Below are 17,587 nucleotides of genomic sequence, written 5' to 3' on the forward strand. Positions count from 1 at the left end.
CCATGCCAACAAATGTATTGTTTGTTAAACGCACGTTTAATTCTGTAATCTGGCTATCGACCAAAGAAATCTGCACGTGCACGATGCTTACTGTATATAAAGGCCATGACAACACACATTCTCTGTCTTATTTCCATTACTCAATTCTTTCCTTTCATAAACAACGAATTATAAAGATGGAAATCATTGCAATAATGTTTCTGATTGCTATGGTGCTACTTGGCATCATAACGATGGGAGGAGGAACAGCAGTGTTCTGTTGTTTTGGCTGGGAAAGGAGCTTTACTATCAGCTACGCTAGCAAGCTGATGGAGGAACTCCACTATCTTGAGGAGAAAACCCGACAACGATACATGATGTTTGCCCGCCTCATCAATACGGTGGCAATCAAGGTGAGCGAGGAAGCCGCCGAACTTCCATCGACCATATATTTGAGAAACAACTCAACATTAGTTGATTTGGACAGATCGAAGAAGGACAACTGTAGTGAGGTGGGTTGCCAGACCACTAGGGTAATAGATGCCACTGCTAATCACCACAATGATTCGGTTGTGATTGACATCGAAGATCCAGCCGAGGAGTGGGAACGGACTTACGACTGTTCACCAACTAATGCGGACACCTGGACTAGAGTCCGAAACTTTTACAGTTTCCGGATGTCTAAAGACTATGACTTTAGTAACTTCAGCTTTGGAGTATAAATCTAAAGTTATCGACTTTATTTTACACTACGTCTTCGGACATTTATAATTTCATTTAACACCACGTCTCCGGACACTGATTTTATTTTACACCACGTCTCCGGACACTGATTTTATTTTACACCACGTCTCCGGACACTGATTTTATTTTACACCACGTCTCCGGACACTGATTTTATTTTACACCACGTCTCCGGACACTGATTTTATTTTACACCACGTCTCCGGACACTGATTTTATTTTACACCACGTCTCCGGACACTGATTTTATTTTACACCACGTCTCCGGACACTGATTTTATTTTACACCACGTCTCCGGACATTTATGATTTTATTTTACACCACGTCTACGGACACTGATTTTATTTTACACCACGTCTACGGACACTGATTTTATTTTACACCACGTCTCCGGACATTTATGATTTTATTTTATTCTATTTTAAGTCCGTTTTACGGCCCATGCAACACGTTGCCTCTGGGTCACAGTGGGGGGAGCAAGCTCAACTGCTTGCTCTTCGTGCCAGCCTCTTAGCTCTATTAAACCCTGTCGAATGACAGGATTTGACAGGACTAGGGGTCCCACTGCCGCGGATCTGATCCGGCTGATGATCCTGGAGTGCGGTCAACTCCATCCCTACTCCCCAATGTCCCATTAATGAAAAAAACATAGAAGTAAGTGCCCTCTACGACAGACAAGTGATAAACAAGAACTTCTAAGAAATCAGTTTACTTCAAGTTAAAAAGTTTTGTGTTTTGCAGTTTTTGGATGTACATAGAAGCTCATGATATGACTCAGCACCATTGACCATGCCATAAACATGTGGCTTGATAATTTCAATGTTTGGGCAATCATTAGTTCACATCAATCAGGTGGCAGAATTACAAATTTACAACAATTTCTGAAGCAGCAGAAAAATTTTCAGCTGCACCCCTATCTTAATCTTGTTAACGAAAATCGCTGATAAATCGATTTAGGGCAATGATCAAATCATTTTGGCTCGATAGTTTAATTGCAAAGTTTTTGATTCTAGGATTCAACCGATAAAAATGTGATATTTGAGGATGGTACTGAGATAACTTGCACTGTGTTGCAAAAAGTCAGGTACTGAAAGTTAGATAATACCAAGAAAGCTTTGATAAACGGAAAATCATCAGAACAGAAGGGAAGGAGACATTTTGGAAAATTTTTGAATAGAATCTTTTCTGCCGTTTCCTTGAACGAGATTTTACAGTTTTGACTGACCAATCAGTGAGGTCAGTGTGAAGGACACAAGTCACCATCGAGGTATTGGATGCTAAATATCCGGAGAAAACTTTGATGAAAGGAAAATTATGAAAATGTCCTACCGGTAGGACATTTTTCTCCGCGACCAAATTTCACTGTTTTTACTCAATTTTTCTTGAATGACCAATACCTGTAGATCTACACAATTTCTAGGTTGGTGAAACCAAGGAGCTCAATATATAATCCCTTCGGTAAAACAAGAAACTAGGATTGTCAACAAAAATATAATGTTACCATAAAATACTATGTACAATAATAATAATATTAATTAAAGACACTGTCTTGTAAAACACAGCTTAAAGCATTTATAAACATCGATAGTAAACACTACTACTACACAATAATTGAAAATATTTTACCCCTCAATTCCACAATCAAGGTGAATTAGATAACCAGCCTCTAAATAAGGTACTTCTGAAAACTAAACCTAAAGTCAGAAGCCCAATTACAGCTAAAATTATCTTCTTTTTTATGTCAAAACGAGATGAATTGCACATTCCAGCTAAGTTGTGGACTATCGGGAGTGTAATCAAAGGTTAAAGATTAAAGGAGCTCTCGTAAAGTCATTGTCAGAAACTCAAAATTCTAAATTAAGGTTTAAACATCATCTAGTCAAATAATATTCTCTGTGCAAAAAAAGGTCGTAAAGATCTTTAAAACGCATTACTAGATACTATCTATATTTAAGGGAAAATTAACAGAAAATGAACAGAAAATGAACAGAAATGAACATAAAATGAACAGAAAATGAACATAAAATGAACAGAATCAATGTTAGACCTACTGTACAGAACGGTAAGAAATGAAAATCCAGAAATATTTTACATGATATGAACACACAGGCACTATTTTACACTGAATATTAACAAGTATGGATTATAATGCTATCTCTACAAAAATATCTCCGTCGTCTTTGAGCCTGTCTCTACAAAAAAATGTCACTGTGTACCACACTGTTCCTACAAAAAATATCCTTGTGTTTGACTAAGCCACGGTAGGTTGAACGACCCTTGCAGCAGATAGCTTGTTATTAACAGAGCTGTTGTAGAATTTGTGGCCTGATTTGAGTAGGTCGGGTGTGGGTGGGAGGCGGGGCACAAGGCACACTGTCCTCTCTTTCTTCTTGAAATCTCGCTGAGGAGGAGAGATGGTTTAGAGATTTTGAGGTGTTTCGAGATTTGGAGATAATTATATTAATATGAGATATATTGAGTGAGTTTATAGATTTCTTAGAATGACAGAATAAATTAGACTTGTGTGAAAGTCGTTTATGAATATTTCTAATCAAGAAAGTTCCACAGGGTTCCAGAACAACAGAGCTGAACTTACCGAGTAAGTAGTTATCCCATCAAGAGGTTTGTCTGACTTAGTGTAAGTGTTGGGGGGAGCGAGAAGCCCGGCTGGCAGTCCTGCACACTCGTTGTAGTGCTCCTGATAATTAACAGTTTTATCACGTGATCAAACCATCTGCATTATCCACCGAAAGTTGGGTGCTGTACTTTATTGTAATTTACCAGACGGCAACAGGCAACTTATATATCATAACAAACGTACGAGGTCCAATTTGCTCTCATACCAACTTGCCACTAACCATCTGCCGACTAACCTTGTAAGTACTGAGACCCTGACTAACCTTGTAAGTACTGAGACCCTGACTAACCTTGTAAGTACTGAGACCCTGACTAACCTTGTAAGTACTGAGACCCTGACCAACCTTGTAAGTACTGAGACCCTGACTAACCTTGTAAGTACTGAGACCCTGACTAACCTTGTAAGTACTGAGACCCTGACTAACCTTGTAGATACTTAGACCCTGACTAACCTTGTAAGTACTGAGACCCTGACTAACCTTGTAAGTACTGAGACCCTGACTAACCTTGTAGATACTTAGACCCTGACTAACCTTGTAAGTACTGAGACCCTGACTAACCTTGTAAGTACTGAGACCCTGACTAACATTGTAAGTACTGAGACCCTGACTAACCTTGTAAGTACTGAGACCCTGACTTACCTTGTAAGTACTGAGACCCTGACTAACCTTGTAAGTACTGAGACCCTGACTAACCTTGTAAGTACTGAGACCCTGACCAACCTTGTAAGTACTGAAACCCTGACTAACCTTGTAAGTACTGAGACCCTGACTAACCTTGTAAGTACTGAGACCCTGACTAACCTTGTAGATACTTAGACCCTGACTAACCTTGTAAGTACTGAGACCCTGACTAACCTTGTAAGTACTGAGACCCTGACTAACCTTGTAAGTACTGAGACCCTGACTAACCTTGTTAGTTCTAAGACCCTGACTAACCTTGTAAGTTCTAAGACCCTGACTATTGACTAACCTTGTAAGTACTGAGACCCTGACTAACCTTGTAAGTACTGAGACCCTGACTAACCTTGTAAGTACTGAGACCCTGACTAACCTTGTAAGTACTGAGACCCTGACTAACCTTGTAAGTACTGAGACCCTGACTAACCTTGTAAGTACTGAGACCCTGACTAACCTTGTAAGTACTGAGACCCTGACTAACCTTGTAAGTACTGAGACCCTGACTAACCTTGTAAGTACTGAGACCCTGACTTACCTTGTAAGTACTGAGACCCTGACTAACCTTGTAAGTACTGAGACCCTGACTAACCTTGTAAGTACTGAGACCCTGACTAACCTTGTTAGTTCTAAGACCCTGACTAACCTTGTAAGTACTGAGACCCTGACTAACCTTGTAAGTACTGAGACCCTGACTAACCTTGTTAGTTCTAAGACCCTGACTAACCTTGTAAGTTCTAAGACCCTGACTATTGACTAACCTTGTAAGTACTGAGACCCTGACTAACCTTGTAAGTACTGAGACCCTGACTAACCTTGTAAGTACTGAGACCCTGACTAACCTTGTAAGTACTGAGACCCTGACTAACCTTGTAAGTACTGAGACCCTGACTAACCTTGTAAGTACTGAGACCCTGACTAACCTTGTAAGTACTGAGACCCTGGAAGGGTGGTGGTGTGGTCCTCACGTGGTAGTCCTGAGCTGGGGTGGCTGGTTTCACATTCCATCCCTGGAATGTATCTCGGTGGGTCGTGCTTGTTGCCATGGCACCAGAGGGACGTCTGTACTCCAGTCTTGGCTTGCAACTCACCTTTTGGGGGTTTACAGTTAATCTCTGAAAGATCTCCATTCATAACTATCCTATATTTCAGTTATCTATTACTATTAATTAATTGTCATCACTGTGACCGTTACAAACGTCAGAATGATAAAAACTAGCAATCAGTCACAAGTGTGAACCCTACCGGTCGAGCGGTTTTAGCCCCAAAGTCGTCCCTGTAACAAGTCTTACTCTCCAGGGGACCATCTGGAGGAATGTGAGCAGAGGGGACCCGCTGTTTGGGGGGAGCCACTGGCCACGCTACAAAGTTCTCACGGAATGTAGTTGAGCTATGGAGATAAGAAAGTTGTGGAATGTTGCAAGATCTGTTACTAAATGACCATTTTTAGGTCGTAAAATCAGATTAATTAAAAAATTAACCAATTAAGAAATTAACATAAGATTTAAAAGTGTGTTATTTACCCGTAAAACTCGCCCCGTTCCATGTTACCCTGCTGAGGTAGACAAGGTGATGGTCGTCTAGTTGGTCGACCAGTGAAGTCATTCTGGAAGGTGGTCGTTCCTGTTTTACCCGTTGTGGGCACAAACTGTATCGACTTTCTGGGATGTAATGATAATACTAATGATAGTATACAATTAGGGGAAGTAAAATTCGAGGCATTTATTTGGCAGTTATTTAATCACTGTGAAAACACGGTGTAGAGATGAAAAATTCCAGCTTTGTCCAATTCAACTAGAAATTGTGTCTCGATTCTCAAGACGAGAACTTAGCAGAACGGGGCAAAATCCTCAACCCAGCTGAAATAATCACTAACCTGACACTTTTCTTGGGTAGGTCCCAGGCAGCATAGTCGCTCTTGTGATTTGTTAGTCCGTCCATGGGTACGGTGGGTTTCTTGTATTCTCGGTGCGGGGTGTAACTAGAGCGGGGCCGTGCGTGGTATTCTACATAGTCTGACTTCTGGGTTGTTGAACCTATGTGAGGAGGGTTCATGTATTGTGTGCAGTAAGTTCTCATAGGTTTGGTTTATTGTCAATTTTTACTATATTTAACTGGATATATATGAGAATATGCAAGTTTGCAGGAGTGCAGTCAGATAAAGTCTTAGATTAGAAATCCTCTCTATTATATGTACGATTTAAAAAAGACCAAAGTTTTGCTATTAATTGGCGATGGAAAAAAAGGTCGTTGAAATGATGTAAATTGTGGCATAGCAGGGAATCGAATAGCAATTTAAACCCTATTATATATCGAAAGAAAAATTAATGATAAAACTAAAAGCAGTATTCCTCGTCAAAAATTCTCGCCTAAAGCCAAGAAAGATTCGTAACAAAAGAAAAATGAGCATCATCAATATATGATCTAAGATTTTAAGACAGATTAAACGAAATAGTTGGATAGAACCCAGTTTATGAATGACGTTACTTCGAATAATAGAAACATGTAATGACTATGAGATTCTTGAATTAGGTTTCAAAAAGCCTACTAAATAAAATGTTCATCATAGTACAGGCGTGAGGCGACGACACTACGACTAACGGTTCTTGGTAACGATAGGCACGCATTTAACATACCAAATAGTCGCATGCTGTACCAGTCCCATTCGTTGAGTTATTCTTCGTAGTTGTTCGTACATACTTATTGATTATCAAAGCTGCTAAAAAAAGGTTCTTCTCGCACTTATACCACTTATGTATTTATAATCTGACAGAGGCACAAACATTATGTTTATTCTTATTTCTCTCATTATTTTTGATTAGTCATGGTTTTGGCAGTGACATACTTGCTGTTAATAACGTTGAGCACGACCACATTTATGATACAATCATCTGCTAAAAACATACCTTGCCAGATACGTGGCTCCAATATAGTGTCCCCAGTATTTTCTCATCTAAAAGCGACAAGCAAATCAACAAATAACACTTCATCTCCACTCCCAGTGAGGGCAGTGTATTTAAGTGAAGCTAGAAGTTTTTACCTTGTTAAAAAGGTTGCGCTCTTAACAAGCAGCTATTCATTTTGATTTTTAAGCTCTAGACAGTTTTTTTTTCGCATGTTTGCTTGTTAAAATTAGAATTTTCGTGATGTGAAGTTGCGACAGATGAAAGGATTATTTTCCACAGAATCAAGAACGATGGCGATTGTTCAAATTTATGCGGACTAGCTTAGATTGACGAATTAATAAAACTCATGTTCTTGAGATCATGTTAAAAAACAAATGCAATTTTTAATCAATATTATAAGCTTTTGCTTCAGGACATTTAAATCCATAGATAAACGATAAATTCAATGCTTTTTATCAACATACTAGGCATACTTTATCTTCAATACTAACTACCTTACTCGGGATTATTATAACCGGGATAAAGTGGTGGGTTTTGGAAGATTCCGCCATATTTTTCCCGGTCAAAAATTTTACCAGTCATAAAAAAACCCGCCGACTCAGATTATGGGGTTCCAAGGGGGTGGTGATCATCATATTTTACCTGAAGTCTCATATGTGCTAAAGAAGACTTTTGAAGCAGTGGATGGAGGGCTGTAACTTTATTGGCGGTTGCTACCATAATTTCGTTATAAAAATCACAATTTGGTTATAGAAATCAGATTTCAGGGTGGACCGTGATTCTCACTTTTCTTGCCCATGAAGTGAGTAAACTGTGCCACTATTTCATGGTCCACGGTGGATTGATTACTGGAGCAGTTGAAGATGCAAAGCCAAGACATTCCCCAATACCAAGCGGTGGGCAGGAAATTAAGCTCCGGCTGACCTTCAGAGCAGTAGCCCCATTAGCGGACAAAATGAAAGTCTTGTTAAGACAACAATGCAACTTCGAATTTGACGGTCAGCAGCAGGGGGATATCAATAATGATAATGGAGGGGACATTAGCGATAATGAGAATGAGAATACGCTTTAATGAAGATTTGACTTATTATTGCTATAGATTTATTTTCCTTTAAATACTAGACGTGTCTGTTTTTTCTATTTCTGAGTAATATCAGTAACTGTAAATTGAAATAACTTCTTTAACAAGTAACAAAAACAGAAATTTCGGTTGAAAATTTGTTGACCTCTGAAAAAAAACTTGAAAGGTCGGCCACCGGTAAATACATGACCGGGATAATTTGGCGGGTTTTGGGAAATTCCGCCATATTTTTCCCGGTTATTGATTTTCCCAGTCATAAATTAACCCGCTATAATATTCCCGAGTAAGGTAGGTGAGATTTGCACTGAATTTTGAGTGACGCAAAGAATACGTAAGAAGAATACGTCAGCAGAATATGTTAGAATTTAATACGTTAAAAAGTACTCACTATCGAAAGGGCCTGGCACACACGTCAAACTGCTGTAATCCCCTGCTGGGGTGACCTTGTCAGCGTGTTTCAATGTGTAGTCAGCACGGTGGGATGTCAGCTCGGATATCTTGCCAGGATTCCGGTGTATGGACATCTCCTGGGGTCGGGACAGACATCGTGTCAGAGATTTGTCTCATTTTATTTCTAAGATATTTTTTCTGATGAAAAACAGAATATCTTAGTATCTTATAAATTAGGTAAGTTGCAGTTTTACATCTCATTAAATATGAAGATTTTGCTCACAGGTCGTTTGGATTTAGTGGGCACGTGGTCGTGTTTGACGAAGTGGTCTCGTACTGTTGTGCTGCTCTCCAAGTGGCACTGCGGAGGGTACCCAAACCTGAAGCAAGGGTATTTTAACTGAAACATTGCAGACAAAAGGGAATTCGGTAATTTGGCTGTGGATGTACTTAAGGGACACTGAAGGCACGGATAGCACACACGCACACTTAAGGGACGTTTAAGGCATGATTAATATACGGACTCCTAAGGTAAACTTAATCGTGCCTTATTCGTCCCGTAAGTGTCCACCGACAGATTTACCGAATTGCCTAACCACATATTGTGAAGTAAAAGCTTGGCATGTTTTTGTATCACAATCACAATCACTCAAAAATAGCATATAGTAAAGTGGGTACTGTATGGCATCACCACACCTCAAAAAGTTAATAATAAATTCCAAATAAACTATTTTTAATAACCTGTTTTTCTCTTTGCATGGGAGGATGAACCTGGTGAGCGATGTATGCTAGATTAGTAGTTGTGTCTTTTGAGAACGGAGATGGGTTGGGATTCAATACCACCTGTAATTTACAGTTAATTAATTAAAACATAATCATACATTGTGATGTAAGTTCAGCCAACAAAGTAATAAAGATACCCATAAAGAAATCTTTATATAAAGACAAAAAAGAGAGACAAGTACATTTTAGAAACAAATTTTAAAATTATCTATATGTACTTCAAAAACAATCACATAAAATAATAAACAATCGCATAAACAAACGAACAAACGAACAAACGAACATGGGAACAAACCTGAGGTTTGATTGGCATGGCCCGTTCCGCCGATTTTCCAGTGTAAACATTTTTATATTCTGTTAAAAGACACTGCTTTTCCACTTTAGGTTTGGCTGGTGAGTGCGGGCATCTGTGTCGACTGGGGAAACGGGAAAATTTTAGAAGTTAAACACTAAACAGGTAGTGAAAGTAAAATTTAATTAAATAGTAAAACTTAAAGTGCATTTGGTGAAACAGAAGTAAAGGGTAATGTGAAATTGTTTAAAATGTTTTGATTTGGCTCGGTAAAAATATTTTGTCTCGTTTTCTGAAGAAACCAGAGGCTGTATGTTTTCAGCCAGGATGTTACCTAGGTATTGAAACTACGTAACAGTAGGTAAATAGATAGCTACTTACTGCTCAGAACTTAGGAATAAGTTACATTCATTGGGGCAGATGCCTCTTAATTTCAAGAGGTTGTTGGAGGTTTTTAACGACAAGAGGAAACATTAGTTCGTTATTGGACCAACTATTCTGTTCTACAGTAAGTGTGTGAGTGTACATGTCAGCACACGTGACATGTGAGCACACGTGACCGAAGATTAGTATGTAAAACCACATAGCCACAATACGTATAAACTCACGTTTAATTATGGAGATCTTGCTTGTGGTGTGCTTTGAAAGCTGTAGTCTGACTTTTAAAAACCCTCAGCAAGTAGCAACCCATATTATGAATCTTTAGAAAGATTTAGAGAAGTTCTTGGACAGTGTTTACTAAAACTTTCCAGGCACTGGAGGAGTGTTTGTGATGCCAAATTACACAGATATAATAGTGGTAGGATCGCTGGTAAAGTCCCACTACGTCTCTTAGTTCATTAGTCCAAAACTCATCAAAACCAACAAATTCTCATGGGATAAAGAGACGATCTGTTTATTGAAATAGACTCATTTTCCCAGGATGGTAGTTTACCGGAACAACACCGTACACTGGAGATTATTTAGTCTTACATCCTCTTCTACCGTTCACATGGCCTCGGACCACGGATATTGACCGTAAAGAAACATTTGTGATGATGATATTATGCAATCATATCGCCAGCAGGTCAACTCGTTCAGTAGTTCCTAACTACAACCTAAGTTGAGCAGGAGAGTATTAATATTTGATGAAAGCGTCACGTGTTAGTCACGTGTTAGTTTGAAGTGGTTGTCATGACAACATGGACAGCAGCACAATGTGCACAATGTGTACTGACTGTATTGAAGTGATACAGCAGTGATTGTATAGCAAGCATGTCCGACAATTGACATGTTTGTGTAGACTATATTGCAGGAGCTGCTCAACTTTTTAATATTAATAATGGAGTAGTTTTTCATCTTGGACCATGTTTTTGGGGGAATTGCCACAAAAATGGACGAAAGTGGGGTTTTCGAGCAAAACCTGAAATCAACTTTTGGATCTTTAAGCCAAAAATAAGAGCTCTTGGACCATAATACTGTAATATTAAAATAAGAAATACTCGTATGTGTACGGTGTACCAATGATATTCCTTTAAAACATCAGCGCACACTCGTCAGTTTAAAAATTACATGGGTCCCTAACCAACGTTTAGAACAATCCCATTACATATTTAACTGCATTAGTTATCTGGGTTATTCGTCGATAAAACAACGTAAGAATTATGAGAATAATTTGGACATTTTCCAACTTTAATAAAGAAAGATTTGAGATCAAATCGGCCATATTTTACCATCATTTCATAGCACAGTAGCGATTTAATTGGTTCTAGTGGATAGTTGCTGCAGGTAACCATGGCAACATTTACTAACACTCTCACTTCAAGACCACCTGCGCCAGCACGAGTTACTAGTTCTCTTACTTTCTGTTGACATGCTTAATTACTTAATTGACTTACTAATTGCTCTCTTCATAGCTTTAGTAATAGCAAGGTGATTAGGGAGTCTATCAGGAGCTATTTTAGCCAATTAATTACTCATATTGTCGGATGTGTTCAACATATTTTGCAGTAAGAAAACTCACTTAATATATCAAACTTGATTTTGTTCAATGACTGCAGTACGCGTTGCCACGACAACGTATATATCAAACCGTAACCTAATACCTAGTATGAACATTGAGATTTGTCACCATGGTAACCATGTGAACTAATACAGTATGACACTATTCGGATATACAACTAAACTTCTCCGCTGGTAATTTTGTTAGTGATTTCATAGAGATAGATTCGATGAAATATAGTAATGGAAAAGTAAATCGGTTTTGTCGAACTTTCATTAGGGGTAAGAAATTCGGGAACGGGTGATTACTTTCCTCATTAAAATTCAGTCACTAAACATCGACACTAAATCTTATATAAATTCCAAGGAAAGAAATATTAAAGTACTGGGAAATTCAGTTTTACAGGTCCCTATTACCCAATTACAATCCATCCTGTTTACAGTTCCGCATTATTAGGATGAGAGAAATATATTTATCTCATATTCATGAAAAGAACGAATTAAGTTATTTGCCATTCGATTTCGTACATTACGAGAATACAATCATGATATGTCACTGTAATGACGTAAAGACAATAAAATAATAATTAAATAGCATGTTTAACCTAACCCAAGTAAGATTATTTTCCTAAACTTTAATATCCTCAACTTTAATTAAAAGTTCTACTTTTATCGAATAAATAAGAGTTAGGCACTGCAAGTCGTTTATAAAGATCTTTAATCTGTATCTAATAATCAAGATACCATGGCTCAAAGATCGATACCTCACAGAATCCTTCACTGCATTCCATTTTCCAAAACTGAACTATTATAAATTTAAATCCCGATAATAACGCCACGTTAATTCTTTAATTAAAAGCCCGCTCAGAACATCACAACAAAATCACGAGATTCAAGTTTTTAATGAGTCCTTGCTTAGTGCTTACTGAGGGGACCCTGGAGAGGGTTTAAAATCACAATTGTTATCACATCAAACTACAGTTCCACAAATCTCAATGGACCAATCATCGGACGGGTTAGCTGCCACGTGACTTGTACCAACCACTCAGGTGCACGGAACGTGGCTACCTCAGGTTTCAATTATGGGAAATCCCTCCTGGAAGATGGGAACTAATTCTAAAGTGCCGCCATTCCGCTGATTGATTTATTATTTTCCGTGGACTACAAGCTTTAAACTTCACGCAGTATTTTTGAGAAAAGTTTTTCAAAGTTTGATCGATCGTTTGTTGTTTTGAGTCATTATGGCAAGTCATTCCATCGATAACATTCTCGGTTCAAAAAGGAAATTTTCAGCATTTTCCAACATCATAATGGCAGGTAAGACAGAACATTTTTGATGGTATAGTCAGACCATTTCTAACTGCAACTTAAATCATCAATTAGAATTCCCTCTTAGTTTTTTAGTGGAGCACTTTGTTGGAGCCTATCACCCAATTAACAAATCTTAAATTAAAATATTAACATGCATTTCAACTTAGATCACAGTTTTAATGACGCAGGGTAACAGGGTAAAACTTTCAGGTGAGCTTACTGCAAAAACGAGAAGAGAGGAAAACAACATAACCTCACCTCGTTCACAACCAGCATTCTCTATATCACAAACAGAGACATATGCAGTGAGATCAGATGACAATACAGTGAGATCAGATGACATTGATATCGGAGTGAGCTGTAAACAAGAGACTGAACCCTTATCTCCGTGTTACAGAGATAACACCGAGAAACAAGCCGCCCTTATCTCCCTCTCTTCAACCTTGCCCAGTCTAATCCCAGCAAACACCTTCACACAACACCACACCACCCATCTCCCTATCACCTCCACTAACCTTACCAACACTATCACTACAAACCTCATAACTTCAGTCCTCAACTCAACATTTGCCTCCCATATGCCAGTCTACCAGCCTTTAGCAAGCAAGTTAACTCCTCAATCTCCTAATCTATCATCCTCACCTCACTCAATAACCAACACACTCGCAGTTCCACCTCACTCCACACCACAGAGTGTTGAGACTCCAAATGTGTCCTCCGGGGACCAAGTCCTGGTTACGTTTGATAAAAGTAACGCTGCAAACATGACCTTCAAGTCGAGGAGCAACAGTTGTAAACGTACGATGAGACATCGAACCAGGTAACAACCTTTCACTCGATACTTGGGACTTAGTATTCAGCACTGTTCAGTATCATTGCAATTATGTTCAAATTTATAGAATACTTGAATACTCGGATGAATTAATACCTTATTACGGAGCCTAGTAATGATATGTTGTGTTCATCACCCTAAATCTTAGATCTTAGTAACTTAGATAAGTTAACAAAACCTCTCAATTCTAACTCACTCAGGTTCAACAGTGGTCAGCTGGAGAGATTAGAGGAGGCGTTTAATGACACTCAGTACCCTGACCTGGGAAACAGGGAGAAAATAGCTAGAGATATCGGATTATCAGAGAGCTGCGTTCAGGTGTGTTTATAGTGTGTTTATAGTGTGTTTATAGTGCGTTTATAGTGTGTTTATAGTGTGTTTATAGTGTGTTTATAGTGTGTTTATAGTGTGTGTTTATCAGTGTGTTCGCTCGTGTTTATAATTCTACATTTAACTCCAACTGTTGTCATATCAATCATATTATCATTGTTTTCCTCCCAACCTCAGACAAGTAATCTAATAAAACTCATGCTCCACAATCCATATTATTATGTTCTTCATATTGCGGAGGGGACGGCTCACAGTACTGCCACCTCAGCAATCACAACAATCATGCTGCTCCAAACATCCTTATATTAGTATCCAGGCTGCTTGTCAAGTTGTGCTTGTCAGTTAGTATTGGTTCCGTTACACTAACGAGCATGGAATGAGCAAATCAGTGATTTGACGTGTGGGAAACTTTCATAACAAGTGTTCTAAAAGTTACTTAAGTTACTAACTAAATTTTATAGTATCATGCAAACGTTCAGTCTGTAACCTACTTCATCCAGGATTATTGACAACCAGGCAAATTACAGAATACAATATGATATTCAACACTCTATTCGTTATATTCTGCAGAAAAGCAGTGCCAAGCATTATGTTTGTTCATTCCAGTAATTCTGACAATTTCAGGTGTGGTTTCAAAACAGGAGAGCACGTTGGAGAAAGTCTCTGAAAGGAACAGAACAGAGCAGCAAGGGGCAGTACAAAGGGCCCGCCAGTTGGATTGCCAGGTTAGTTATACAACAGGGCACATGTTCAGCAGTGTTTTTTTTTGAGGTTGTGACTTATCTCGAACTTTAAGTTGCACGGATCATACTTTTAATATACGGATCTTAATATACCCAAAATGTAACGAAACGTTCATTTAAATTCTTCAGATACCTCGAATATCAGGAGCTGTACAAGAAGAAAGTTATTGATTTACTCGTCGAAAAATCCCTGTCAGAAACCAATTTAGCAGATGTTTTAGATACTTTTCCCAGTATATCTACAGCTTGAAGACTGAAGAGACTTAAATGTCGTGCATGGTAAACAAATATTCATGAACGTGTTGAACAGTGGAAAATATTTGAGTTTCACCTTTTTGGTTTTGCTGATAGAAAGATGATAGTAAAACAAAAACTATGATGAGAGAATATAATTTTTAAAGATGAACGCTCCAAATTAGTTAAATAGATTTATTACGAATTCATTTAATTATGCAGTTTATGACCTTTTCTATTGATAAAGACCAGCGGAATAATTGTTGCAGAATATTTTGTATATACTTAACTTGGTGATTTAACGAGATACAATTTTCGTCTCAATTAATATCAAGAAACTTACCCGCATTCACAGATCTGACATATGCACAATGGTTTGCCATTTGCTGGTAACGGCATGCTAGGGAAAAATGTGTGTTAAGTACAGCCAACCCTGGAGAGAGTATATCACAGATTGGAGGATACATAATATGGCTTCAAAACTCTGCATTGTGGATATTCTATTGTAAATTTAAAAAACAAAATAAACGTAGTTTGAGATCCTTGTCAAACGATAAAACAGCAAACCCAGCAACACATACAAGGACCAATCGGGGGAGCCATTTGCTGCATAGTCGAAGATGACATCTTAACGGCACCATAGAATTTTTGCTAAGCTGCAATAGACTGTCAGTTGCAGATAAAACTGTCTGCCAAGAAAGGAGGTTGTGTGCACAAGTCACAAGGTTTTTCATCAGGATAACTTTAAGAAAGAAACAGAAAAAGACATATATGCTATAAAAGTATGTTGAGCGATCTGTACAGCAGGTATATTCCATTGTAACAAAAATCATGAATTGAAACTATCTCATGAAATCAAGTCACAGAAAACACCGTACAAACGTCATGGACAATGGAGATCAGGTTCATAAATCAATATCCTCTCCATTTGCCTGGATATGCCAACTAACATGGTAGTGTAAAGCAAAGAAATAACTAATAATAATAAGGGAAACAGAATTTTTAATTGTTATTTAGAACTGTCTGTAACTATCTTTTGATATTCTGACAGTTAAGTCACGACGTCAATAAAACACACAACTTCGAAATTAAAAATAAATTTTACAGTACTGGTAATACAAGTTGTTATTTATCATATGGAGTTAGATCCGTCATCGAAAGCGACAATTATGCCAGCAGAGCCGGGGTTTATTGAGCCATTCTACTCCTGTCATAACACTTTTAAAAACTTGACCATACTTACTTGCTTACTTAGAATACATTAATTTAAACTGTCGTGGGAAAGCAAATTTGCATGGAGGGTTTCACTCTTTGGCAATTAATTTTATGATCATGAAAATAAATATATAACATAAACAAAGGGAACACGTTTCACACCGCTACACTCTAGCAAGTACTAAAACAATTATTATATTAAGAAAATATTGAACAAATGATTTTGAACAACCAACATTGAAATAAAGTAAGATCAGCTTTCAAACTGCACATTGAATAAGTGGTTAGATAATTAAAATCAGTTTCTGCTCGCATAGCAGCAAATTTTTATTAAGATCAGACGCTCGATTTGATCGTATTATATCGTATGCGCGGCGCAAAGAAAATAATTTAAAAGTCCATATTTAATATTAAACTCTTGTAAAAAACAAATATTCATTTATAATATAAACTACATATAATGCTATAGAAACTTATCTTATTTTTAATTTTTGTGTTGATTTACAATTTAAATAGATGCATTAGTTTATTATTTATATTATCTAATTTCAAAATTTTTAAAATGTTTGTTTTTTATTACACATTGAAATTACATTTTTTTATTACAAATATAATGATTTCGAATATTCAAAATGTAAGTTATTTATAAGAAGCAACTAATCTGTTCACAATTGAATGAATTCACGATATCAAAGAAATTTGTTTTGCCACTACTATACAAGACTACTATACGCACGGTTGCAATATTTGTGCGCCGCGCAGCTAGTCTTATTTCTTGTAAACAATTTGAGCTCCAGTTTGCGCACTTTGGTGTCGCGTTGGATCAAAGTAACTAGGGTGACTTACTTTATTCGACGACTGATGTATCGTTAAAAAGTTATATTGTAGGTAATGTTTCCAGTGAAAGTGTTGACCTTGCTTCAGTTTATATATATACTCAGTTTACAGTGGGTTGGCCTCTTTGTGTTGTGCCCATACTCTTACAATTGAAATGTTCGTGTTAACGTGTTGATCAGTTTTGAATTTGATTTTCGAATACATTTGAAAAATTAGTGTTTTAATACGGAATCGAGCAGCTCTATATTCGCTCGGATTCAGTTGATTGTGCCTTCGCTTGGTCTATGACAAACCATGAAATTAATGAAACATTTGGTTAACATTTTTAAAGATGGCATATTTTAAGAAAGTTCACGGGACTGAAATTAACGGGACGGCACAGTGATATTACACAATATTTGTACTGCTCGACATGTTCGATTTTGTAGCTTTTTTTCGCTCTACCAGCCTTCGGACTTAATTCGTTTGAACTTTGATAAGCTACAATTATTGCAAATGGTTCTTGTGAAAATCATATAGGAAAGGAAGCAGTTCTAACGAGCTCTTCTCAAACGCAGGGATGTGTCTTGTGAACTCGGCTAGTATATATGAAACATTTGTCATGGAGTTGTGGAG

The 17,587-nt window shown here is 37.7% G+C and overlaps 2 protein-coding genes across 2 annotated transcripts; one reads left to right on the forward strand and one right to left on the reverse strand.

Annotated features, from left to right (window-relative positions):
- Positions 1–2,201: 2,201 nt before the first annotated feature.
- LOC134822816 (stabilizer of axonemal microtubules 2-like) lies at positions 2,202–15,322 on the reverse strand. The gene is made up of 11 exons (XM_063834082.1): positions 15,264–15,322; positions 9,494–9,614; positions 9,157–9,258; positions 8,699–8,795; positions 8,414–8,552; positions 5,915–6,074; positions 5,562–5,699; positions 5,284–5,428; positions 4,962–5,129; positions 3,321–3,422; positions 2,202–3,125 (listed from the first exon to the last, which is right to left on the reverse strand). Exons 5-11 carry the CDS (start codon positions 8,547–8,549, stop codon positions 2,976–2,978), a joined length of 999 nt encoding a protein of 332 aa, XP_063690152.1. The 5' UTR covers positions 8,550–8,552; positions 8,699–8,795; positions 9,157–9,258; positions 9,494–9,614; positions 15,264–15,322; the 3' UTR covers positions 2,202–2,975.
- Positions 12,781–14,936, forward strand: LOC134823262 (pituitary homeobox 2-like). Its single transcript, XM_063834661.1, has 5 exons — positions 12,781–12,787; positions 12,992–13,601; positions 13,814–13,931; positions 14,568–14,668; positions 14,816–14,936. Exons 1-5 carry the CDS (start codon positions 12,781–12,783, stop codon positions 14,934–14,936), a joined length of 957 nt encoding a protein of 318 aa, XP_063690731.1.
- Positions 15,323–17,587: the final 2,265 nt, after the last annotated feature.

Source organism: Bolinopsis microptera, chromosome 11 (genome assembly GCF_026151205.1).
Source record: "Bolinopsis microptera isolate Bmic1 chromosome 11, MBARI_Bmic_1.0, whole genome shotgun sequence".
In the NCBI taxonomy this organism is placed as follows: Eukaryota; Metazoa; Ctenophora; class Tentaculata; order Lobata; family Bolinopsidae; genus Bolinopsis; species Bolinopsis microptera.